The sequence below is a fragment of the Chiloscyllium plagiosum genome, unplaced genomic scaffold (assembly GCF_037043375.1).
Source record: "Chiloscyllium plagiosum isolate Xiang-an unplaced genomic scaffold, Cpla_swu_hap1 HiC_scaffold_32, whole genome shotgun sequence".
Classification (NCBI taxonomy): Eukaryota; Metazoa; Chordata; class Chondrichthyes; order Orectolobiformes; family Hemiscylliidae; genus Chiloscyllium; species Chiloscyllium plagiosum.
Window position 1 is genome coordinate 39,299,509 of NW_028270170.1, and position 25,041 is coordinate 39,324,549.

A 25,041-nucleotide genomic window follows, 5' to 3' on the forward strand; every position below is an offset into this window, starting at 1 on the left:
GCAGTGTTTATTTCTCCTGCAGTTTCCTTGCTTGTAGATGTTCCTGCTGGGTTACCATACTCTGTGTTGGCTCTCTTGCTAACCAGTCTCATTCTGGTGGGGGAGGCTATCCTGAACAGGAGAGAATATGTTAAACTGAAAACAACAAAAATGCTGGAGATCACAGCAGGTCAGACAGTATCCATGGACAGAGAGCAATCTAACGTTTTGAGTCTAAATAACTCTTCTTCAGAGCTGGAGGCAGATCGAGTTAGAGACAAAGAAAAAACTGCAGATGCTGGAATCCAAAGTAGACAGACAGGAGGCTAGAAGAACACAACAGGCCAGGCAGCGTCAGAGAAATGGAGACATTGCCATTTGGAAGTAACCCTTCTTTAGGACTGGGGGTGAGTGAGGGGGGAGCTGCAGATAAAAGGGGGGTGGCATGGGCAACGTGGTGAAGTGGGGATAGGTGAAGGCAGGTAGAAGGTATGATTTGGTTGGTCAACGGGAGGAATGGATCCGGTTGGTGGCAGGGATCGGTGACAGTGAGGGAGAGTGTCTGGGAAAGGAGTCGGGCGATGTGTCAGTCTTTGCTCATGGATGGCACATACAAGTCAGGTGGTCGTGTGTCCAAACCCAGTGCAAATACTTGAGCAGAAAATATAGGCTGGCATTCCGATGAGGTACTGAAGGAGTTGAGCATTAATCAGTGCACTATATTTGACAGAGGCTTCATTTGCCATTGAGTATCTTAATAAGATGCAATAGCACTGTTTTGAAGTTGTGCATTCGAATTGTCACCATTGTTCTGGCCAATATTTATTCCTGAACGACACCTGTAAACAAATTTTTTATCTTGTTTTCAAATTCTTGTGCAGAATGTGGGGCTATGCTGGCAAGGCCAGCATTTCTTTTTTTGTTCCTATTTTCCCTTGAGCAGATAATGAGTTGCCACATTAAACTGCTACAATTATAGGAGGGACGTGATACCGCTGGAGTGGATATAGATTTTATTTAATTGTCTAAAGGTCAATGGGTTACTTTTTACAACTATTGATGGAATTTTTGTGGATCATTACTGTGACTAGTTTTTCTTTCCAGATTTTATGCTACTTTGGCTCCTTCTATTCTAGTGAAGCAAGGGTCCCATATTGAAAGTACCCAGCTGTGGGGGGAAAAAAAAGACACGCATTAAAGTTTTTAAAAATTTTTAAAGAGCAACACACTGCTTAGAAACAACTCTCATGAGGAAGTTGATTCCCAACAGCTTTTTTTTTTGTCCATCCTATGCTCCATAGCGATTAAGATCGCACTTGATGAACGCATCGAACTGTGTTTCCAATAAAAAGTAATATATAATCTGAGGGTCACCACGTCTCAGGTTAGGGGAGAGGTCGCAAAGGAAAAACTTTCATGATAATCTCAGCTGGTGAAGGAATTAATTCCACATTGTTGGTGTCACTCTACATCATAAACCAGCCATCCAACCAACTGAACTAATCAGATCCCATACTGTTTCCTGCAACTTAAGACTCCGAAGGAAGCTTCCACTACTCCCTCTCTCCCTCTCCTCCCCTCCCCTCTCCCTCTCTCCCTCTCTCCCCTCACCTCCTCCCCTCACCCCCACCCCTCACCTCCTCCCCCCCACACTCTCCCCCCACCCAACACCTCCCCCCCACACTCTCTCCCCCCACACACTCTCACCCCCCCTCACTCTCTCCCCCCCCACACTCTCTCCCCCCCCTCACTCTCTCCCCCCCCTCACTCTCTCTCCCCCCCTCACACTCTCTCCCCCCCCCTCACTCTCACTCCCCCCTCACACCCCACCTCACCCCCCCACCTCACTCCCCCCACACTCCTCCCCCCCACCACTCTCCCCCCCCACACACTCCTCTCCCCCCTCACACCCCCCACTCTCTCCCCCCCCTCCACTCCCCCCCCACTCTCACCCCCCCTCACTCTCCCCTCCCACCACCCCCCACTCACTCCCCCCCCACACTCCTCCCCCCCACCTCACAACCCCCACCACAACCACCTCCTCCCACACCCCCCCACTCTCTCCCCCCCCCCACTCTCTCCCCCCCACACTCACCCCCCCACACACTCTCCCCCCCCCCACTCCTCACCCCTCACACTCCCCCCCCACTCTCCACCCCCTCACACACCCACCCACAACTCCCCACCCACACACCCCCCACACACTCCCCCACACTCTCCTCCCCACACTCCCCTCACCACTCACCTCTCACCCCCCACTCTCTCTCCCCCCACCACACTCTCTCCCTCTCCCCCCCCACACTCTCTTCCCCCCTCACACCCTCCCCCCCCCACTCTCTCTTCCCCCCCCCACTCTCTTCCCCCCCCCACTCTCTCCCCCCCTCTCCACCCCCCACTCTCCCCCCCCACACAATCCCCCCCCCACCACACAACCCCCCCACACTCCCTCCCCCCCCCCACTCTCTTCCCCCCCCCCCCCCACTCTCAACCCCCCCCCCACACTCTTCCCCCCCCCCCCCACAATCCCCCCCCCACAACCTCCCCCCCAACCCCCACTCACTCCCCCCCACCCAACCCCCCCCACCCTTCCCCCCCCCACTCTCAACCCCCCCCCCACACCAACCCCCCCCCACAACCCCCCCCCACACAACCCCCCCCCACAACCCCTCCCCCCACCCCCACTCCCCCCCCCACTCTCTTCCCCCCCCCCACTCTCTTCCCCCCCCACTCTCCTCCCCCCCCCACTCTCTTCCCCCCCCCACTCTCTCCCCCCCCCCCACTCTCTCCCCCCCCCACTCTCTCCCCCCCCCCTCTCCCCCCCCCCCACTCTCTCCCCCCCCCCAACTCTCCCCCCCCTCCTCCCCCCCACTCCTCCCCCCCCACACTCCTCCCCCCCCCACTCTCCTCCCCCCCCCACTCTCCTCCCCCCCCCACCTCCTCTTCCCCCCCCCACACTCCCCCCCCACCCTCCCCCCCCACTCTCCCCCCCCCACACCTCCCCCCCCCACTCCTCCCCCCCCCACTCTCCCTCCCCCCACCTCCCCCCCACCTCCCCCCCCACCACTCCCCCCCTCTCTCCTCCCCCCCACCTCCTCCCCCCCCTCACTCCTCCCCCTCCCACTCTCCTCCCCCCCACTCCCTCCCCCCCCACTCCCTCCCCCACCCTCTCTCCTCCCCCTCCCTCTCTCCTCCCCCCTCCCTCTCTCCTCCCCCTCCCTCTCTCCTCCCCCTCCCTCTCTCCCCCTCCCTCTCACCTCCCCCTCCCTCTCACCTCCCCCTCCCACTCTCCTCCCCCCTCCCTCTCACCTCCCCCTCCCTCTCTCCTCCCCTCCCTCTCCTCCCCCTCCCTCTCCTCCCCCCTCCCTCTCTCCTCCCCCTCCCTCTCTCCTCCCCCTCCTCTCTCCTCCCCTCCTCCTCCTCCTCCCTCCTCTCTCCTCCCCCTCCCTCTCTCCTCCCCCTCCCTCTCTCCTCCCCCTCCCTCTCTCCTCCCCCTCCCTCTCTCCTCCCCCTCCCTCTCTCTCCCCCTCCCTCTCTCCCCCTCCCTCTCTCCTCCCCCTCCCTCTCTCCTCCCCCTCCCTCTCCTCCCCCCTCCCTCTCTCCTCCCCCTCCCTCTCTCCTCCCCCTCCCCTCTCTCCTCCCCCTCCCTCTCTCCTCCCCCTCCCTCTCTCCTCCCCCTCCCTCTCTCTCCCCTCCCTCTCTCCTCCCCTCCCTCTCTCCTCCCCCTCCCTCTCTCCTCCCCCTCCCTCTCTCCTCCCCCCCTCCCTCTCTCCTCCCCCTCCCTCTCTCCTCCCCCTCCCTCTCTCCTCCCCCTCCCTCTCTCCTCCCCCTCCCTCTCTCCTCCCCCTCCCTCTCTCCTCCCCCTCCCTCTCTCCTCCCCCCTCCCTCTCTCCTCCCCCTCCCCTCTCTCCTCCCCTCTCCCTCTCTCCTCCCCCTCCCTCTCTCCTCCCCCTCCCTCTCTCCTCCCCCTCCCTCTCTCCTCCCCCTCCCTCTCTCCTCCCCCTCCCTCTCTCCTCCCCTCCTCTCTCTCCCCCTCCCTCTCTCCTCCCCCTCCTCTCTCCTCCCCCTCCCTCTCTCCTCCCCCTCCCTCTCTCCTCCCCCTCCCTCTCTCTCCTCCCCTCCCTCTCCTCTCCTCCTCCCTCTCTCCTCCCCTCCTCTCTCCTCCCCCTCCCTCTCTCCCTCCCCCTCCCTCTCTCCTCCCCTCCCTCTCTCCTCCCCCTCCCTCTCTCCTCCCCCTCCCTCTCTCCTCCCCCTCCCTCTCTCTCCCCCTCCCTCTCTCCTCCCCCTCCCTCTCTCCTCCCCCTCCCTCTCTCCTCCCCCTCCCTCTCTCCTCCCCCTCTCCCCCTCCTCTCCTCCCCCTCTCCCCCTCCTCTCTCTCCTCCCCCTCACCCCCCTCCCTCTCTCCTCCCCCTCACTCCCTCCCTCTCTCCTCCCCCTCACTCCCTCCCTCTCTCCTCCCCCTCACTCCCTCCCTCTCTCCTCCCCCTCACTCCCTCCCTCTCTCCTCCCCCCTCACTCCCCTCCCTCTCTCCTCCCCCTCACTCCCTCCCTCTCTCCTCCCCCTCACTCCCTCCCTCTCTCCTCCCCCTCACTCCCTCCCTCTCTCCTCCCCCCTCACTCTCTCCCTCTCTCTTCACTCTCTCCCTCTCTCTTCACTCTCTCCCTCTCTCTTCACTCTCTCCCTCTCTCTTCACTCTCTCCCTCTCTCTTCACTCTCTCCCTCTCTCTTCACTCTCTCCCTCTCTCTTCACTCCCTCCCTCTCTCCTCCCCCTCACTCCCTCCCTCTCTCCTCCCCCTCACTCCCTCCCTCTCTCCTCCCCCTCACTCCCTCCCTCTCTCCTCCCCCTCACTCCCTCCCTCTCTCCTCCCCCTCACTCCCTCCCTCTCTCCTCCCCCTCACTCCCTCCCTCTCTCCTCCCCCTCACTCCCTCCCTCTCTCCTCCCCCTCACTCCCTCCCTCTCTCCTCCCCCTCACTCCCTCCCTTTCATAACCACCATATTTAAGATTTCTGTTTTTGTTGAATTCTGCTCATCTTGTGCTTAATGTGTTCATTCAGAATCCAGAAGTACTCACCGTGTCACCCAATCCCAAGTTTACTCTGGGATCATATTGTGGTTCTTTATTATTCATTATTGCCAAAATTAGAACTTGGACCATAATTAAATATTCCCACCTTTTGTCTATGAGCATTGAGTGCATGATTCGGTCAGGTACTGGAAACAAAACAAAATCGAGGAACAGCATGTGAAGCTGCCGTGAGGGTATGTCCTCTGTAAGATTTTTGTCCCTTATATTTTGATAGATTTCTAGGGAGATAGATATTGATATCTTGAGCTTGGAGGTTTCACTTTAAACATGGTGGTTAAAAACTGCAATACAAGTGAGATTGACTACAAATAGCAAGGAGAAATCAAAGAAATGCAAACAGACAAACTGATTCATTGTTTAAACCTTCAATAGGTTTTCACTTCAGTATAATTTGTGTTATCCAGTGCACAAAGTGAACAGGTGATACTAATAAATGAAAAATGCTGGTTAACTGTAGGGTTTCTGACTTAGATAGTATCAATGTGTCATTCTAACATTTGAGTCCTGTCATTAGTTGGCAACTCTAGAGAGCTACACATGGTCCCTGAAATCAAAAGCAGAGCTAAATGACTAAAACAACATCAAGTCCTCATTCGTAATAGCATAAGCTGCATTTCTATTACGCTTTTCATAAATCTCTGTGACCAGCCGAAGCTTGTCTTGCCATCAGAACAACACTCCAGTGCCCATTATCAATGGTGTAGCTAATGGTTGGTGATGTGTACACATTCACTAAGGGCGAAATCTTAGATTCCAGTTGGGTGCCAAACTGCAGGAATTTTGCCATTCAAGTTTATGCCTGTGTGCTACACAAAGAAAACAAAGTCATAACGCATGTATCTCGGCCAGGTCTGATGTGTTTATGAGAAGGTACCTGTCTTCTCTGTTGAAGAATTCTAATTCTAAACAAAGGAGCCTCTTATTCTTCTCACTTCTTTGATTTACCATCCCAAAGATGCTGTCTCCTGTTGGGGTGCATTTCATTTACACTGATCACCTGGTAGATTGCCTTTCCTTCATGTTAGAAAATGTGTGCTAATGCACATGAGGAACAAGATATAGGAGTAGGCCATTCAGTTCATGGAGCACACTCCTCCCAATTCAATGTGGTACAGTCATAGAGATATACAGCACAAAAACAGACCCTTCAGTCGAACTTGTCCATGCTGACCAGATATCATAAATAGTCCCATTTGCCAACATTTGGCACAAATCCCTCTAAACCCAAACTATTCATATACCCATCCGATTGCCTTTTAAATGTTGTAATTGTAACAGCCTCCACGACTTCCTCTGACAGCTCATTCCATACACACACCATCGTCTGTGTGAAAAATATGCCCCTTTGGTCCCTTTTAAATCCTTCCCCTTTCACCTTAGCCGACGCTGTCTCATTTTAGACTCACCCAATCCTTGACTATTTACCCTATCCATGCCCCTCATGATTTTATAAGCCTCTATAACATCATCCCTCAGCCTCCACGCTCCAAGGAAAATAGCCCCAGCCTATTCAGCTTCTCCCTGTAGCTGAAATCCTCCAACCTTGGAAACATCCTTATAAATTTTCTCTGAACCCTTTCAAGTTTCACAACATAATTCCTATATCAGGGAGACCAGAACTGCATGCAGTATTCCAATAGTGGCCTAACCAATGTCCTGTACAGCCACATCATGACCTCTCAACTCCTATGTTCAATGCACTGACCAATAAAGGGAAGCATACCAAACACTGCCTTCACTATCCTGTTGATCTGGGACTCCACTTTCAAGGAACTTTGAACCTGCACTCCAAGGACTCTTTGTTCAACAATGATCCCCAGGCTCTTGCCATTAAGTGTATAAGTCCTACTGTGATTTGCCTTTACAAAATGCAGCACCTCTCATTTACCTAAATTAAATTCCCTCTGCCACTCCTCGGCCCATTGGCCCATCTGATCAAGGTCCCATTGTACGCTGAGGAAACCTTCTTTACTGTCGACTACACCTCCAATTTTGGTGTCATCTGCAAACTTATCAACCATACCTGCTATGTTCACATCCAAATCATTTATATAAATTATGAAAAGCAGTGGACCTAGCGCACATCCTTGCGACAAACCGCCGGTGACAGGCCTCCAGTATGATCATAGCTGTTCTAATCGTTGCCTCAACTCCACTTTCATGTCTGTCCCCCATTGATCAAAAAGCTATTCTAGCCTTGAATATATATATTTTTTTCATTTTCTGATTGGATGTGGGCATCACTGACATCCCTTATTGCACTTGAACTGTGTGAATGAGTGACCATTTTGGAGGGCAGTTAAAATTCAACCATATTGCTGTGGATCTAGTGTTGCATGTAGGCCAGACATTGGCAAGGATGGCAGATTTCCTTTTCTAAAGGATGTTTATGACAATTGGTAATTGTCAAGGTTCTCATGCTGAGCCTTGACTTGTACTTGAGTCCGTACTTGTATTCCAGCCTTATTAATTTAGTTTATTCCACCAGCTGTCACTCAGGAATTTAAACCCATGCCATATGCTATTACTCTGGGCTTCCATTTAGTGTAGTGACATTACCAGTGGGCCAGTTAGTTCATTTAGCTGTATTACTGGTTTGCTGAGGTTACAGTGAAGGGCTGTTCTTCTCAAGCTGTCCCCTCCCCAGATGCATGGTGACCCTCAGATTAAACCATCTCCACTTGTCTTCTCTGTAATGAGAGAGCAGCCCAATGTTCCTTAGGACTATGGCAAATTTACGTTTATAGTGACATTACCGTTATTGCACCATCTTCCCCTTTTTTAATGACGTAGTCCTGCAGCTCTCTGGGAAGGGAATTCTACAGGCTAAACCTCAGTCTCTGTCCCTCAGCATCCATTGTGTTAAATTGTTTTAAGGTATCTCAATAAGATCACCTTTTTTTTTGCAAACTCCAATGTATGGAGGACCAGTCTGCCTAGCCTTTCCTAATTAGATAACCTGAGGAAGCAGTTGAGTGTACTTTCTCTGAAGAATGCAATTGTCTCTTTTCTTTTGTAAGAAGAACAAAACTATGCACATTACATAAGGTTTGTACAGCTATAGTTGAGAGTGTGGTGTTGGAAAAGCACAGCAGGTCAGGCAGTGTCCAAGGAGCAGGGGAATCGATGTTTTTGACATAAGCCCTTCATCAGGAAATCTCTCTCTACCTTGAAGTAGTTCTCCTTCTCACTCTACCTTGAAGAAGTTTTCCTCTCTCGCGAAGTCTCTTCCAAGGATCACTACTAGGAAAGCCAGGGCCACAAACACCAGACAGCACCACCTTCATCAGCAAAGGCAACGTCCTCAAGCTAGTGGACCTGTGCCTCACCACCCACTTCACATTCAATAACGAAATCTACAAACAAGTCAACGGAACACCAATGGGATCACCAATATCAGGCCTCACAGCAGAACCAGTAATGCAGAGACTTAAACAAGCTGCCCTCCCATCTGTCCAACCCAAACTTTGGGTCCGCTATGTAGATGACACATTCGTCATCACAAAACGGAACAAATTAGAGGAAAGATACAACACTATCAATATCCTGACCGGCGTAAAATTCACAAAAGAGGAAAACGGCGACAAACTCTCATTTCTAGATGTGACAGTTGAACGTGCAGTTAACGGAGAGCTTCAAACCAGTGTCTACAGAAAAACAGCACACGCTGACCAAATACTTAACTTCAGAAGCAATCATCCCAGCACCCACAAACTGAGCTGCATCAAGACGTTATTTCAATGAGCTATATCACACTGCAGCACCCAAGAACTACAAAAAGTTAAAGTAAAATATCTATACAACGTTTTCAATGAGCACAATCCATCGATTCCTCAGAAACAAACCCAAACAAGCAGACACAATGCAACCAAAATATATAGCCACATTACCTTATATCAAAGACTTATCAGAAATGACTTCCGGGCTACTTAGATCCCTTGGTATCATGGTAGCCCACAAACCTAGCAACACATTTAAAAGCGACTAATGAACCTAAAGGATCTATTAGATACCATAAGCAAAACTAATGTCATTTACAAGATACCATGCAAGAATTGTTAAAAAAAAAATTACATCGGACAAACAAACGGGAAACTTGCCACCAGGATACATGAACACCAACGGGTCACCAAAAGGCACGACCTACTATCATTAGTTTCTATGCATACAGACAAGGTGAGGCACCACTTTGACTGGGAAACCCACATATCCTAGGAGAGACGAAACAAAGACACGCACGAGAATTCTTAGAGGCATGGCATTCTAACCGAACTCCATCAATAAATACATCAACTTAGATCCTATCTACCTGAAAAAAAGAAGAGGAAATGACATCACCCACCTTAAGAAACAAAGACCTAAAAATAGAGAGGTGGGACATGCCACCAGCGCTGAGCTTGAAAGTTTGTTTTCAGATGTTTCATCATCATACTAATATGATGACGAAACATCTGAAAACACTTTCAAGCTCAGCGAGCTAACTTACAGACTTCTCTTCCAAGGATGCCTCCCTTGAAGAAGTGCTCCTCTCTCGTGAATCTCCTTTGTACAGCTATAGCAGGACTTCTCAACTTTTATACTGTTCTTCTTGCAATAAGCACCAGTATTCCATCTGATCAAAGAACAAAAGAACAAAGAAAATTTGCAGTCCAGGAACAGGCCCTTCGGCCCTCCAAGCCTGAGCCGATCCAAATGTACTGTCTAAATCTGTCGGTTAATTCCTAAGCATCTGTATCCCTCTGCTCCCCACCTACTCATGCATCTGTCCAGATGCATCTTAAATGAATCTACCGTGCCTGCCTCTATCACCTCTGGTGGTAACGCGTTCCAAATGCCCACCACTCATCTGCCTTCCTAATCACTTCCTGTATCTGCATACTAACTTTGTTTCTGATTCTTGTGCCACGGCACTCAAGTGTCTCTGACTCTCAATTCTACAGTTTTTCTCCATTCAAATAAAATACTCTAATTCTGTTCTTCCTGTCAAAATGGCTAAGTTCACTTTTCCCACATTATATTCAGTCCCAATTTTTTTGCCTGCTTACTTAACCTATCTCTCTCCATTTATAGAATACTTTTTTGACAGCTCCATCCTACCTATCCCTGTTATCAGAAAAGCTAGCTCATGTGCATTGTTTCCTTCATCCAAGTCATTATATAGATTATAACTAACTGAGGCCCAGCATTGTTCCCTCATCATTGCATCTGTTACTATTTGCCTACTGCAAATGATGCATTTATTCCTATTATTTGCCTCCCATTAGCTAAACAGTCATCTATCCATGCTATTATATTACTATCTACCATATGAGCTCTTATCTGGTGTGGCACTTTTTCAAATGCCTTATGGAAATTCAAGTATAACACTCCTACAGATTCCCTTTCTTCTATTTTCCTTGTTACTTGCTGAAATACCTCAAGTAACACTTGACAAGTGTTACTTACGAACTATGTTGACCTGATGTGTTATGATTTTCTGACTGTCTTATTGCTATTTTCTTAATAATAATTTCCTATGATAAATGTTAACATAGTGGCATATGGTTTCCTGTTTCCTTTCTTACTCTTCTCCTGATTAAAGGTGACTTTTCAATCTGTTGACCTTTGCGGAATCTAGGAAAGATTAGAAGATCACAACGATGCTTGCACTGCCTCTGCAGCCACCTCTTTTATTATCCCAGGTTGCAGGCTGTCGTTGTTCTGGAGACTTGTCAGCCTTCATTTCTAACTGTATTCCTCTGAGTACCTTTACCCTGTGATTGTTTTAAGTTCCTCCCTCACTTTTTTACCTCTTGATTTTCAAATAGTTTTAGAATTTTTTTTGTATTTTCTGCTGTGAAGGCAGACATGCAATACCTGTTCCTTCCATTATTTTCTCATTTCCTATTATTAATTTTTCCAGTCTTCTCTTGCAAGGAATTCATGGTCACTTTGTCACGCTTTTTCTTTTTAAATACTTGTAGAAGCTTTTTTTAAAATTTTTAATTAACTTACTCCATCTAATTTCTCCTTCCTAGTTTTTTTTACTCTTTGGATTGATTTTAGACACCGTCAATCTTCTGACTTGCCACTAATTTTGTAGGCATTGTATCCTTATAAGTGTACTCAGGCTATGACAGATGGATTTTAAATCGGTGTGGGAATCACAGGTTAGAGAGAGAGAGAGAGAGAGAGACCAGGAAAAGGGAGTTGAGGAGTATCATTGATTGGCAGAGCAGAATCCAATGTTTGAGTGGCCTCCTTCTGCGATTACATTTTATAGTCTTATTTGGAAGCATCTCTGCATTGAATGGTTTCCCCAATCCTTAACTGCAGCTTTCCTGAATGTTTCTGCCTGTGTGTGCTTTTGTTGAAGAGCTTTCTCTTGTCCAAAATAGCATTGAAGAAATTTTCCTTCCAGTAGGTCAAATGTCTTCACCTGGTGAGGAGAAAGTGAGGTCTGCAGATGCTGGAGATCAGAGCTGAAAATGTGTTGCTGGAAAAGCGCAGCGGGTCAGGCAGCATCCAGGGAACAGGAGAAGGGCTTATGCCCGAAACGTCGATTCTCCTGTTCCCTGGATGCTGCCTGACCCGCTGCGCTTTTCCAGCAACACATTTTCGGCTCTGTCTTCACCTGGTCACTCACTGTCCTGTGAAACAGTCGTAAACAAAGGAAGGATAGTACTGTACAGGAGGTCTCCGATTTATGAATGTTCAGCTTATGAAAGCCTGTGCATATGAATGCATTTTATAAAGGAATGTAGTTTTAAATATCCAGCATATAAATAATTCCTGTACATACAAATGGCTGCTTTATGTTGTCCTGCATTGTGTTCCAACATATGTACAAATCAACTTGGGAATAGACTGAGGAAGATAACTCATTCCCAACCCAGGTTCTACCTGTAATGGGAATAGCTAGAACAGGGTAGTATTTTTGTGATTAGCTTGTACTTTGTATGCAATTTGAGAGATAAAGTATCTTGCTTGAATGCAAATGGGAAGCTGCTTCCTTTTTTTTAACTAAAACACCTTCTAAGAAGTGAATGAAAAACCATCTTTCCTCTTTGCATTACCCATGTTCACAAATTGAGGGAAAAAGTTCTGACATGCCACTAGTCAATGACAGCATTAAGGTTGTTTGGTGGTAAGGAAGGAAAAAGAGGTGCTAACACTGTTCTATCCATCTTAACTATGCCTTCACATAATAGTGAATATTGTTTTTAAGGCCTTAGGCATTCTTGAGTGGTTTTGAAAGTATTTGAGTGGTTAAATTCTGTGTTGAACTTGGAACCAGTTCTTAACCAACACTTCCTATACTTCAATATCTCTTTTTAAAAAAAGAATCTATAATTATAAGGCTTCACCTTTTTTTTGGTTTAAAGATTTTAGTATAACCAGTTTACTTGGTGTAAACTGAAATAGAAGTTCAAAGTCTGAATTACATGTATACCTGTTGACCCTATTTTGTTTCTCCAGACAATTTGCAGAAGATTTGTTTGTATGCTTCAACCTTCACCCCATTTCTGCAGTTTGAAAAAATATGCATTTTTATGACGTTAGATATGTACAGAGCTTAGATCGTGAGTTGTATAAAGTGCTGACAGTCAGTGAGTTGCAAGCAATAGTGTTCCATAGGATTTTGTATGTAGGTCTCCTTACTTACTTTTCTGTTCCAGGCACATTTAGTTCCTGCTACATTCTTACCAACTTCTGGCAGCTAGGAGCTGCAATAGAATAGCTATGTTGAATTGTTCTCTTACTCCATGGGAATAGACTTTGGCTGTGCTACAGTCTTGTTCCAGAATTAGATCAGTAAACAGTGAATAAAATCATGGTTCTGAAGAAGTCTCTGACTTGTTTGTGGCAAAGTAAATTAATACAATATAAATACCACTCTGTAATATCTCTGTGTGGTTTAAAGAGACTTAAAAATGCAAGGTGTGAAAGAACTGGAGATTTTGCAAATTTATGCCCTTCTGAGCTGCAATTTGAAATTCAACCACACCTACAACATCTTATTTGTTTTACCGAGACTCTCCCAGATAAAATTAATTTGGACAGTCTCAGGACAAGGAGTGATAATCTCACCCAAAAGCAGTAAGAAGCAGTTGTTGAGTGGGAGATTTTTCTTTTCGAGGTTTATTTATCTTTCGCATGGTCCAAGTGGTGTAGAAGAAATATCAGGTCATGACCACAGAACACAAATGCAGGGTTCCCAGGGAGGAAAAAGTGTTTTGTTCTTCAGTATTAACATTACTTTGTGTATTGTAAAAATCAGCTTCATGAAAAGCTTCAACTATATAGGATAATGGTAAAAAGTATCAGAAGGATTTGTTTTCTTTTAACAACCACCGAGATTTCCACTTTTGTCTTAAATAGCAAAGAAAAACTTGTATTCACAAAGCCCCTTTTCAAAACTTCAGGATGTCCCAAACACTGAAACACTTGAAATACTTTTCAAGTGTAGTCACCGTTGTAACACCAGAATCGTGACAGTCAGTTTACACACAGCCAGTTCCCACAAACAGCAATGAGGTAATGACCAGATAATCTGTTTGGTAATGTTGTTTAAAGAATAAATATTGTCCCAACGCCCAGTCCTTTCCTGGTGCAATGCTGTTGTCTTTCTGGCACACCTACCACATGTAACTCTTGCCCCCACTTCAGGAACCAACAGTGGGAAGAACTCCCATGTGTACCTTTGAAATGGAATATTTTACTTTTATCTAAGAGGACAAAAGAGTCCTTAATTAATGCCAGCCCTTTAACACATCTCCAGTTGTGCAGTGCTCCCTACATTGTGTCAGTCCAGGTTATAGTCTCAGATCTATGAAATGGGACTTGACCCTATAATCTACTGATTCCCAAAAACTGAGCATAGCTGACAAATTTAGTACAATTCGTGTGTTGCTTTACTGTCTGGCATTGCTGTAGGTGACAGGCTTTCTTTTTTGATGGTGCTTCAAGATTGATTAAATGGAGCTGCTGAATCTAGAAGCCCTCAGATCAACCAAAACAGTGGATTTTACTCCAACCTCAAGAATGAGGGCAGTATGGGCCATGGAAGGAATGTTACTGCTGCTGCATTTATTTTTTGGAAACATAGACATAGCCCCAGTACTGTTTCGCAGGATTATCAGTATAAACCAGGCCTTGCTGAACTGCAGAAACTTAATCATAAATTGAACTTTGAAGCCTTTGCACGCGAGTGAGTTTGCACAGTTACAGTATTGTTGCAATGGTATGGCAGCTTTCTCTACATTAATGGATGGGGTTAAATCCTATGGTATATGCTACATATGTATTTCAAAGGTATCCCTGGATTCAATGCATCACTATTATAGTTGGTTGAAGAAGGTGGGCAGCAGGAGAAAAAAGGCCTGAAGTCCCTATCGGTTAGCTTCTCTGAGCTATCAGGGTATTTAACACACCACAGGTAGCATGAATTGAAAAACCCTCTTAATCCTGTAATTGTAGTTTAGACCACAGTAAAAGAATTTACAAAGTGTTTAGATTGGGGGTGGGGAGATGCAGATACAGTACTGCTCTTTTTCAAGCTGATTTTCTATTCTAACATATTTGAGTCAAGGCCCAAGTTGAATCTGAATAGAGGGACAATGTTGATTAAATAGGGTGGATTTAGCAAATGTGGAGTGAATTTAAATTACCCTCATCTCCTCTTTCTTTCCCTCCCTCTCCCCAACCACAAAATGGCCAGCTTGTTGCAGGACAACACCACTTTAATGCAGTCGTACTTTGTTCAATGTGGGTTTCAAAACATCAGTGTCACTAGACACATCTGTAGCTTTTCTTTGTTGCTTTTTAACTGTTTAATAAATAAACAATTTGAGATTGGCATTCTTCCTGCCATTGTTGCAATCCATATGCCTAAAGAGCAAAGTTGCTAGTGTAAATCCTACTTTGGTATATTAACATAAAAATTGCCTTCCAAGATCATATCGCATTGTGTGTGTCTGGCATCTGTTCCTTAACTTTTATGCTGTCACATCCGCTAGAGTGAGGCTGTTGTTGATGTTGATTTCCCAGCTAAACCTTGAAACAGTCATTATTTCTCGCAAAAGACTGATATCGGTGTCCTTCTTCCATCAATGGAACAACATCAGGGGCAGTTTTACTAGCTAGAAGAGTCCCTCAATATGAGAAAAGGTCAGAAGTCAGACAAAACCAGGTTATAGTCCAACAGGTCTATTTGAAATCGCATGCTTTCAGAGTGCTGCCCTTTCGTGAGTTAATGAAGGGACAGTGCTCCAAAAGCTTGTGCTTTCAAATAAACCTCTTGGATTATCACCTGTTGTCATGTGACTTCTGACCTTGTCCACTCCAGTCCAACACCAGCATCTCCACATCAGTATTTAAAAAAAAAACCAAATAGTTCCAGGTTGGGACCATAAGGCCCAAACAAATATACAAAAATATCTTTTTCATATCTTCCAGTCTGTTCTCTGCAGAAATATTAAATTATCTGAGTTAATGTCTATTCTGATTTAATAACTCACGTCTGTTATTGCATGATTACAGCCATAGTATTATTCTGACAGAAGAAGGCTGTTAGACCCATTTGAGTTCATGTCCTTCTCTCTAGACTAATCCAATCAATGCTGTTGTCCACTCATAGGCACATGAGCAGTGCCAGTCATAACTGTTAGATTAGATTAGGCTAGATTCCCTACAGTGTAAAAACAGGCCCTTCGGCCCAACAAGTCCACACTGACCCTCCGAAGAGTAACCCACCCAGATCCATTTCCTCTGACTAGTGCACCAAACTCTATGGGCAATTTAGCATGGCCAATTCACCTAACCTGCACATCTTTGGACTGTGGGAGGAAATTGGAGCACCCGGAGAAAACCCATGCAGACACGGAGAATGTGCAAACTCCACACAGTCGCCCGAGGCTGAAATTGAACCTGGGACCCTGGTACTGTGAGGCAACAGTGCTAACCACTGAACCACCGTGCTGCCCCTTCACACAAGGAACCTCTCATCACATTGCATTCTGCATTCCAGTCACTGTCCCAGTCTGGTCCCTGCTGCAGTCACATTGCCATGCCAATCACTCTACTCGGCACTGCAATGCCTTTTTGGCTCATTGCCCCACCTTGGTCCCTGCCCTGCTTTGCTCCAGTTGCCACTGCACTAGCTGCCGCCTGCTCAGGCCTCCCGCTGCTCAGGTCATTGCCTGGGACGGTCATTTCCCTACTCTCATCTCCACAGCTCCGTGAACATTGAACAGCAATGGAATGTGACTGAAAGTGATTGGAAGGAAAGCATGAAGGGTGAGGGGCAGGGCTGATAAATATTGAAATGGAGCTTTGGGAAATGCTGAAATACCAGGGTTTTAATTGAATTGATTTTAAAAACGTGAAGATAAATTTCTCTACCTGCTCCAATTCTTTAATACAGTGTGCAACTTCATGGGCAGTGAATGTGACCTCCACCATTGCAGTAATGACAAACAGGGCATAAACAATTGCCAAGGCTCCATCTCTGCTGTTCAAATGGTGCCATGTGATCATTTATGCCCATTCAAGCAGGGTAATCTTGGTTTGACATCTCAGCTGGAAGCTGGTGAGTCTAACTATTTAGCACTCACACACGTGCCTGCTCTGAAGTGATGGGCTGTGTGCTCATCTCTGGAGTGAGACTCAAACTCTCAATGTTCTGATTCAGTTACCAATATAATCATGACTTTTACACATGTACATAGTTATATCTTTTTTATCTTCTTTGCCGCCTTGAAATAAACAAGCAACACCATCCAAGCTGCCTTTCATTCTTCTGAAATGTGACTAAACAGGCAGGTACCTAATTTTTGGAATAAAGTAGAGGACTGGCACTTGTCAACAGCAGGACTGGCTCAGCTGTTTTCCTTGAGATGACTGACTCAGAGCTCGCTGTCCTTTTAAGGATGGCAGGTGGAAACTGGCCACTCTTGATTCTGAGCAGCCCCAGGAGAGAAATGGGTACCAGTGAGACAGCTTCTGACAATACATATGAATTGGGATGCAGAGTAGACCACTGGCCCTTAAGCATTTTCTGCTGTTCAATAAGATCATGACTAATCAGGCTGCTTCACACCTATGCCTGGCCCTGATAACCTTTCACTCTCTTGATTATCAAGAATGTATTCACCAGTGCCTTAAAAATGTTCAAAGACTCTGCTTCCATCATTTTTGAGGAGGAAATTTCCAAAGACCCGCAGCTCTCTAAGAGGAAAAACATGCATTTTATTTATGACTTAAATGGGTGACCCTACTTCTATATTCTCCCAAATACGAAACTGTTTTTTAAATTCTGTCATGGGGTATGGGTATTGCTGGCTGGCAAGGATTTAAGTACCGGTCTCTAGTCACCATTGAGAAGATGATGAGTTGTCTTCTTGAAGTGCTGAGGTCCATGTGTTACGGGTAATTCACGATACTGTTATGAAGGGAATTCCAGAACTTTTACCCAGCAACAATGAAAGAACAACAATATATTTCCAAGTCAGGATGGTGAATGCCTTGCAGAATAACTTGCAGATATAGTGTTCCCATATATCTGCTGCCCTTGTCTTTCTGGACAGAAATAGTCATGCATTTGAATGGTGCTGTCTGAGGATCTTTGCATTTCTGCAGTGCACCTTCTAGGTAATACACATTGTTGATCTTAAGCATCAGTGGTGGAGACTTGCAGATGTGGTGCCAATTAAGCAGCCTGCTTAGAGTCATAGAGATGCACAGCATGGAAACAGACCCTTCGGTCCAACATGTCCATGCCGACCAGATATCCCAACCCAAACTAGTCCCACCTGCCAGCACCCGGCCCATATCCCTCCAAGCCCTTCCCATTCATATACCCATCCAAATGCCTCTTAAATGTTGCAATTGAACGAGCCTCCACCACATCCTCTGGCAGCTCATTCCATACACGTACCACCCTCTGCGTGAAAAAGTTGCCTCTTGGGTCTCTTTTATATCTTTTCCCCTCTCACCCTAAACCTATGCCCTCTAGTTCTGGACTCCCCGATCCCAAGGAAAAGACTTTGTCTATTTATCCTATCCATGCCCCTCATAATTTTGTAAACTTCTATAAGGTCACCCCTCTGCCTCGACTTTCCAGAGAAAACAGCCCTAGCCTGTTCAGCCTCTCCCTGTAGCTCAGATCCTCCAACGCTGGCAACATCCTTGTAAATCATTGGTTAGTGGCCTAACCAATGTCCTGTACAGCTGCAGCATGACCTCCCAACTCCTGTACTCAATACTCTGACCAATAAAGGAGAGCATACCAAAAGCCGCCTTCACTATCCTATCTACCTGCGACTCCACTTTCAAGGAGCGATGAACCTGCACTCCAAGGTCTCTTTGTTCAGCAATACTCCCTAGGACCTTACCATTAAGTGTATAAGTCCTGCTAAGATTTGCTTTCCCAAAATGCAGCACCTCACATTTATCTGAATTAAACTCCATATGCCACTTCTCAGCCCATTGGCCCATCCTGGATAGTGTCGAGCTGGATGGTGCTTTGGAGCTACGCACACTCTTAAGTAGGGAGTGTTCTGTCATCCTGATTTGTGCCTTGTAGATGGCCAACAGGCTTTTGAGAGTCACAAGGTGAGTTAGTTGCTGTAGTAGTCCTAGCTGTAACCTGTTGTTGTAGTCTCTGCCGAATCCAATTGAGTTTATGGTTAACCGTAACTTCCAGGATGTTGATAGTGTAGGATTCATTGATGGTACTGCCATTGAAATGTCAAGGAACAATAGTTAGACTGTCTTAAATGTAGATTGCCTGGCATTTGTCTGGCATGTTACTTGCTACCTGTCAACCCAAGCCTGGATATTGTCCTGATCTTGTTGGATTTGAATATGGACTGCTTCACTGTCTGAGGAGTTGTGAATAATGCTGAACATCGTTCAATCATCCCCACCTTTGTTCTTATGATGGACAGCAGATCATTAGTGAAGCAACTGAAGATAGTTGGGCGGAGAACAGTACCCTGAAGAACTTCTACAGGAATGTCCTGGAACTGAGATGACTGATGTCCAAAAATCATAACTATCTTCCTACATGCCAGCTATGACTCCAGCTAATGGAAAGTTTAACCCCTGATTCTCATTGTTTCCAGTTAAGCTAGTGCTACTTTATGCCACATCAAGTCAAATATGGTCTTGATGTCAAGGGCTGTCACTCTCTCCGTGCTTCTGGAATTCAGCTCTTTTGTCCATGTTTGAACCAAGGCTGTAATGAGGTAAGGGACCGATGACCCTAGCGGAACCCAAATTAGGTGTCAGTAAGCAGGTTGTTGCTAAACAGGTACTGCTTGGAAATACTGTTGATAAATTCCTGAAGAAGGGCCTGTGCCCGAAACGTCGAATCTCCTGTTCCCTGGATGCTGCCTGACCTGCTGTGCTGTTCCAGCAATAAAGTTTCAACAATACTGTTGATAACACCTTCCAACACTTTACTAATAATTGAGAGTAAACTGATTGGGCAGTAATTGGCTGAGTTGGATTTGTCCTACTTTTCATGTGGAGAGCATATCTGGAAAACTTTCCACATTGTGGGTAGATACCAGTGTTGTACTGTGCTGAAACAGCTTGGCTAGGGGTGCAGCAAGTTCTGGGGCACAAGTCTTCAATACTATTACCAGAATATTGGAAGGCTCATAGCCTTTTCAGTGGGTCTGACCATTTCTTGATATTATGTTGGGTGAATGGAATTGGCTGGAGACTGTGATACTGGGAGCCAGTGGAAGAGGCTGAAATGAATCACCTTCCTGGTGATCACTACCTGGCACTTCTGCCTAAAGATTGTTGCAAATGCTTCAGCCTTATCTTTTGCAGTGTAGTGCTGGGCTCTTCCATCATTGAGGATGAGATAATTTGTGGAGCCTATTCTCATGAGTTGTTTAATCATCCACCACCTTTCATGACTGGATGTGGCAGAACTGCAGAGCTAAGATCTGATCTGTTGATTGTGGGCTCACTTAGCTGTACTTATCATTTGCAATTTATGTTGTTTGGTACACAAGTAATCCTGCTTGTAGCTTGACCAGGTCAACACCTAATTTTTAGATATGCTTGGTGCTGTTCCCGGCATGCCCTCCTATACTCTGTTTGGAACCAGGGGTTGACCCCCTGGCTTGATAGTAATGGTTGAGACTGGATTATGCCAGGCCATGAGTTTGCAGATTGTGTTGGAATATGATTCAGCTGCTGTTGATGACTCTCAGCACCTCGTAGGTACCCAGTCTTGAATAGTTGGATCTGTTCAAAGTCTGTCCCAATTTTTCCACGTGCATCCTGTCAAGACTCCTTAGAATCTTGTGTTTCAATCAAGCTGCTTCTTACTCTTCTAAACTCTAGCCGATATAAGCCTCGCCTGCTCAACCTTTCCACATGACATAACTTGTCCATTTCCAGGTATTATTCTTGTTAAGAAGCTTGGAGAGTTAAGCATTAAAATAAAGATTCTCAGAGCCAATTGTATTAAGCTGTAAAGTCACTTCTGATGGTTCTTTGGGGCCACTGAACAGCCTTACCTGCCCACGGATTCCCCTGTTTGATGCATGGAGTCTCTAGCCTCAGCCCCCACATGCTCACAGGCTACCTCTGTGAAAGTGGAGGCCTTCATACGCAAGTACTTCTCTGAGCTGGGAAAATGCCCTTGAGGAGACACTCAGCAATTTGAAAACTCTTCCACCTTCTGTTCAGTGGCAACCAGTTCTACCTCTGGGAAGTTTCCATGCTAACAGGACTGTCAGAGAGTTATCCTAATACAGATCCTTGCTATTCACCTGTTACTGCTAACAGCAAACCATGAAAACTCTGCCAAATGCTCTTTCCTACTGGTGTCGAAAAGGGTGGCAATGGAAAAACACAGCAGGTCAGGCAGCATCTGCGGAGCAGGACAGTAGATGTTTCGGGCATAAGCCCTTCACCAGTGTACTAGTACACTTAAAATTTGTAGCTCACTAAGTGTTGAAAGTGTTCAGAGTATCCAGAATCAAAAATGCATGTTAACCGGGCATCTGATTTTAAATAAAAAGAGAAAGCGTATTAATTAGAGTGACTGTGATTTTCATTTTTCTAGGTTTGGAAACATACTGGCTGAACTGTAATCAAGCACACTTTAGTTACTTGTGTCCACAAAAAAAAATCATTGCTTGACTGATGAAATCCATCAACTGTGTTTGTAATGGCTTTGATATCAAATCCTATTACTTTTTACATTCCCAGCATTTGAAGCGACCATATTTTGTTCACCAGATAGAGTTACTTTTCAGATATACTCAAGTGACTGATACTAATGGTGAGAATGTTTTCAGATCCTTAAAATAGAAAAAAGATTATGCATTTGTGCTACACCTTTCACGAACCAATCTAGTTTATAGGGGAGAAAGTGAGGTCTGCAGATGCTGGAGATCAGAGCTGGAAATGTGTTGCTGGAAAAGCGCAGCAGGTCAGGCAGCATCCAGGGAACAGGAGAATCGACGTTTCGGGCATAAGCCCTTCTTCAGGAATGAGGAAAGTTTGTCCAGCAGGCTAAGATAAAAGGTAGGGAGGAGGGACTTGGGGGAGGGGCGTCGGAAATGTGATAGGTGGAAAGAGGTCAAGGTGAGGGTGATAGGTCAGACTGGGGTGGGGGCGGAGAGGTCGGGAAGAAGATCTCAGGTTAGGAAGGCGGTGTTGAATTTGATGGATTTGACTGAGACAGGGTGGGGGGAGGGGAAATGAGGAAACTGGTGAAATCCGAGTTCATCCCTTGTGGTTGGAGGGTTCCTAGCCGGAAGATGAGGCGTTCTTCCTCCAACCGTCGTTTTGTTGTGGTCTGACGATGGAGGAGTCCAAAGACCTGCATATCCTTGGTGGAGTGGGAGGGGGAATTGAAACGTTGAGCTACAGGGTAGTTGGGTTGGTTGGTCCGGGTGTCCCAGAGGTGTTCTCTGAAATGCTCCGCAAGTAGCGTTTCAGCTACCCCCTCCCACTCATTTCCCCTCCCCCCACCCTGTCTCAGTCAAATCCATCAAATTCAGCACCGCCTTCCTAACCTGAGATCTTCTTCCCGACCTCTCCGCCCTCACCCCAGTCTGACCTATCACCCTCACCTTGACCTCTTTCCACCTATCACATTTCCGACGCCCCTCCCCCAAGTCCCTCCTCCCTACCTTTTATCTTAGCCTGCTGGACAAACTTTCCCCATTCCTGAAGAAGGGCTTATGCCCGAAACGTCGATTCTCCTGTTCCCTGGATGCTGCCTGACCTGCTGCGCTTTTCCAGCAATCTAGTTTATAGCCAGTGCAGTGCTATTGAAGTCTGGTCTTTGCAATGCAAGAAGTTTATGATATCTTTGAAATTTGGAGATGTAAGACTTGTCCAAGAATTTGTTCTATTCAGGACTACAACACTCAATGGTTTCTAAGTAACAGATTTGAGAATGCCAAAAATCAAAATGCCTTGGAGTGATCAGCTTTATATCGGCTCCCATGGTTTGCCACAACTTGTAGGTTTCAAGACTTTGAACTTGGGATGGTGAGGATGTATAGTGTGTGTGGTGGGATGGAGTAGATTAGATTAGATTACATTAGATTACATTACAGTGTGGAAACAGGCCCTTCGGCCCAACAAGTCCACACCGACCCGTCGAAGCGAAACCCACCCATACCCCTACATTTACCCCTTACCTAACACTACAGACAATTTAGCATGGCCAGTTCACCTGACCTGCACATCTTTGGACTGTGGGAGGAAACCGGAGCACCCGGAGGAAACCCACGCAGACACGGGGAGAACGTGCAAACTCCACACAGTCAGTCGCCTGAGGCGGGAATTGAACCCGGGTCTCAGGCGCTGTGAGGCAGCAGTGCTAACCACTGTGCCACCGTGCCGCCCACCGTGCCGCCCACCGTGTCTGCAGGACCAGACTACCAATTACTCTGGTCAGCTCGTTCTGTCATATTCTGAATTAATGACTGCAAAGATACTCGAGTTGTTCCAGTTACTGACACTGTTCACTGGATAATGAGAAGAGGTGACAAACAGAACTGAATTTCCAATTGGTAACATCCCACAGCTGAATAGAATATGATTTCTGGTCAATTTCCTTATGAAGAATCATGACCCTGGTGGAATTTTTCAATTTTAATTCTGGTCCAGTTGGGAAGAAAATAGCGTTCTTTGATCATAATATGACTTTCTGAAGGGGTCTGACTTGTCGCTGATTCACTTATTGCTTATCATTGTCTCCTGTATTATTGTTTATAGAGCCGTAAGTTGTTAATCATTGGAACGACCAGTCGTAAAGATGTTCTTCAAGAGATGGAGATGATGGACGTTTTCAGTACCAGCATCCATATTCCAAACATAAGCACAGGGCAACAGTTGATGGAAGCTTTAGAGGTAAGCATATCTTTACAGAGAATATGAGAAGATGAATGTTAGAAACTAATAGAGTAGGATCATAATTTACAGCCTACAAAGAGACCATTTGGTCCATTGTGTGTGTGCTCGCTGTCTGAAGATCAATTAATCTTGTTCCTACTCTTTTTTTCCTGCAGCCTCGCAATTTTTCTTTTCTTCGGATGTTTATCCGATTGTTTCCCAGTTTAAAAACACAACTGAACCTGCTTTTGTCACTCTTTCATGGTACTTAGATTGCAGCCAGTAACACTTATTTTTTTAAAAAATCTTTATTTCCCTTCACTTCAGCAATACTGAAAATAACTTTCATGGTTAAGTAGTTGCTGATGGGGTTCACATTATAAGAACAAGTGCACTTCTTCTTATAGTAACGCAATAGATATGCACTTCCCCATGTCATTGGCATCTTGCTTGATATATTAAGTTTCAGCTATACCCCTGCATTCTTAGGCACTGAAACTTCTGTTTATTGATTTGTGCCTCTGTCTTTCTGTGTGTCTAAATCCTTGTGTTCATAAACTGAAAGGATGGCAAATGAGTTGCTCAGCATATGGTACATGGGAATTTTCTGAATGGGTGGAATTTAATGACCCTGGGAGTGGGCTGCAAAGTAGGCATGTGTACTGCCATTTAGTTGGTTCAGATTTGTGGAGTGCAGATTCCACCACATCCCTCACTCACCCCAATTAAGTTTGGGTGGGTAAGGTGAGTGGCAGCCTCCCTGGCCCTAGACAAGTTGAGACCCATATGTGACCAATTATGAGCCACCTAAGGATCTCATCTCACCAGTGCTTGTATTTGACCTTTAGGGCCCACACTTGACTAGTGTCATATCCACCACCTTCAACCTCCACCACTGGCATACAGTGGTAGCAGTGAGCACCATCTACAAGATGCAGTACATTAATTCATCAAGGCTCCCTTGACTGCAATTTTCAAACACCTGTCCTCCACCAACTGGAAGGACAATGGAACACCAACACCTGTATGCTCCCCTCAAAGCCACGCACCACCCTGACTTGGAATTATATTGTCATTCTTTTAGTGTCAAAATCCTGAACTTTGTCCCTTGCAGGAGCATGGGTGCACTGTGGTTCAAGAAAGCAGGCTTATCACAACCTTCTCAAGGGCAGTTAGAGGCTGGCAATAAGGCTAACTTATTAGTTGAGTGCAGCACGATGGTTCAGTGGTTAGCACTGTTGCCTCACAGCACAAGGATTCCAATCGCAGGCGACTCTCTGTGTGAAATTTGCGCATTCTCCCTATGTCTGTGTGGGTTTCCTCCAGGTGTTCCGGTTTCTTCCAACAATGCAAACATGTGCAGGTTAGGTGAATTAGCCATGCTAAATTGCTGATAGTGTAGGTTATTAGCCTGGGGTAAATCTAGGGTCGGGAATGGGTCTGAGTGGGTTATTCTTCGGAGGGTTGGTGTGGACCTGTTGGGACACTGTAGGGATACTAATGCTAAAGAGAAAGCGAGCCGATTCAGTCCACACCCACAGAAGGATTTTTTAAAATGTGCATGTTTGGCATAGATGAGGATGTTCCAAATTCACATTGTCCAAGGTATGGTCTT

At 46.1% G+C, this 25,041-nt stretch overlaps 1 protein-coding gene across 1 annotated transcript in view; it reads left to right on the plus strand.

Annotated features, from left to right (window-relative positions):
* Positions 1-25,041, plus strand: part of LOC122540015 (vesicle-fusing ATPase) — a 283,493-nt gene that overhangs the window by 206,543 nt on the left and 51,909 nt on the right. The window contains exon 18 of the mRNA XM_043675302.2: positions 23,310-23,444. Coding sequence (XP_043531237.1) covers positions 23,310-23,444 — 135 coding nt within the window. The remainder of the gene's footprint in view (positions 1-23,309; positions 23,445-25,041) is intronic.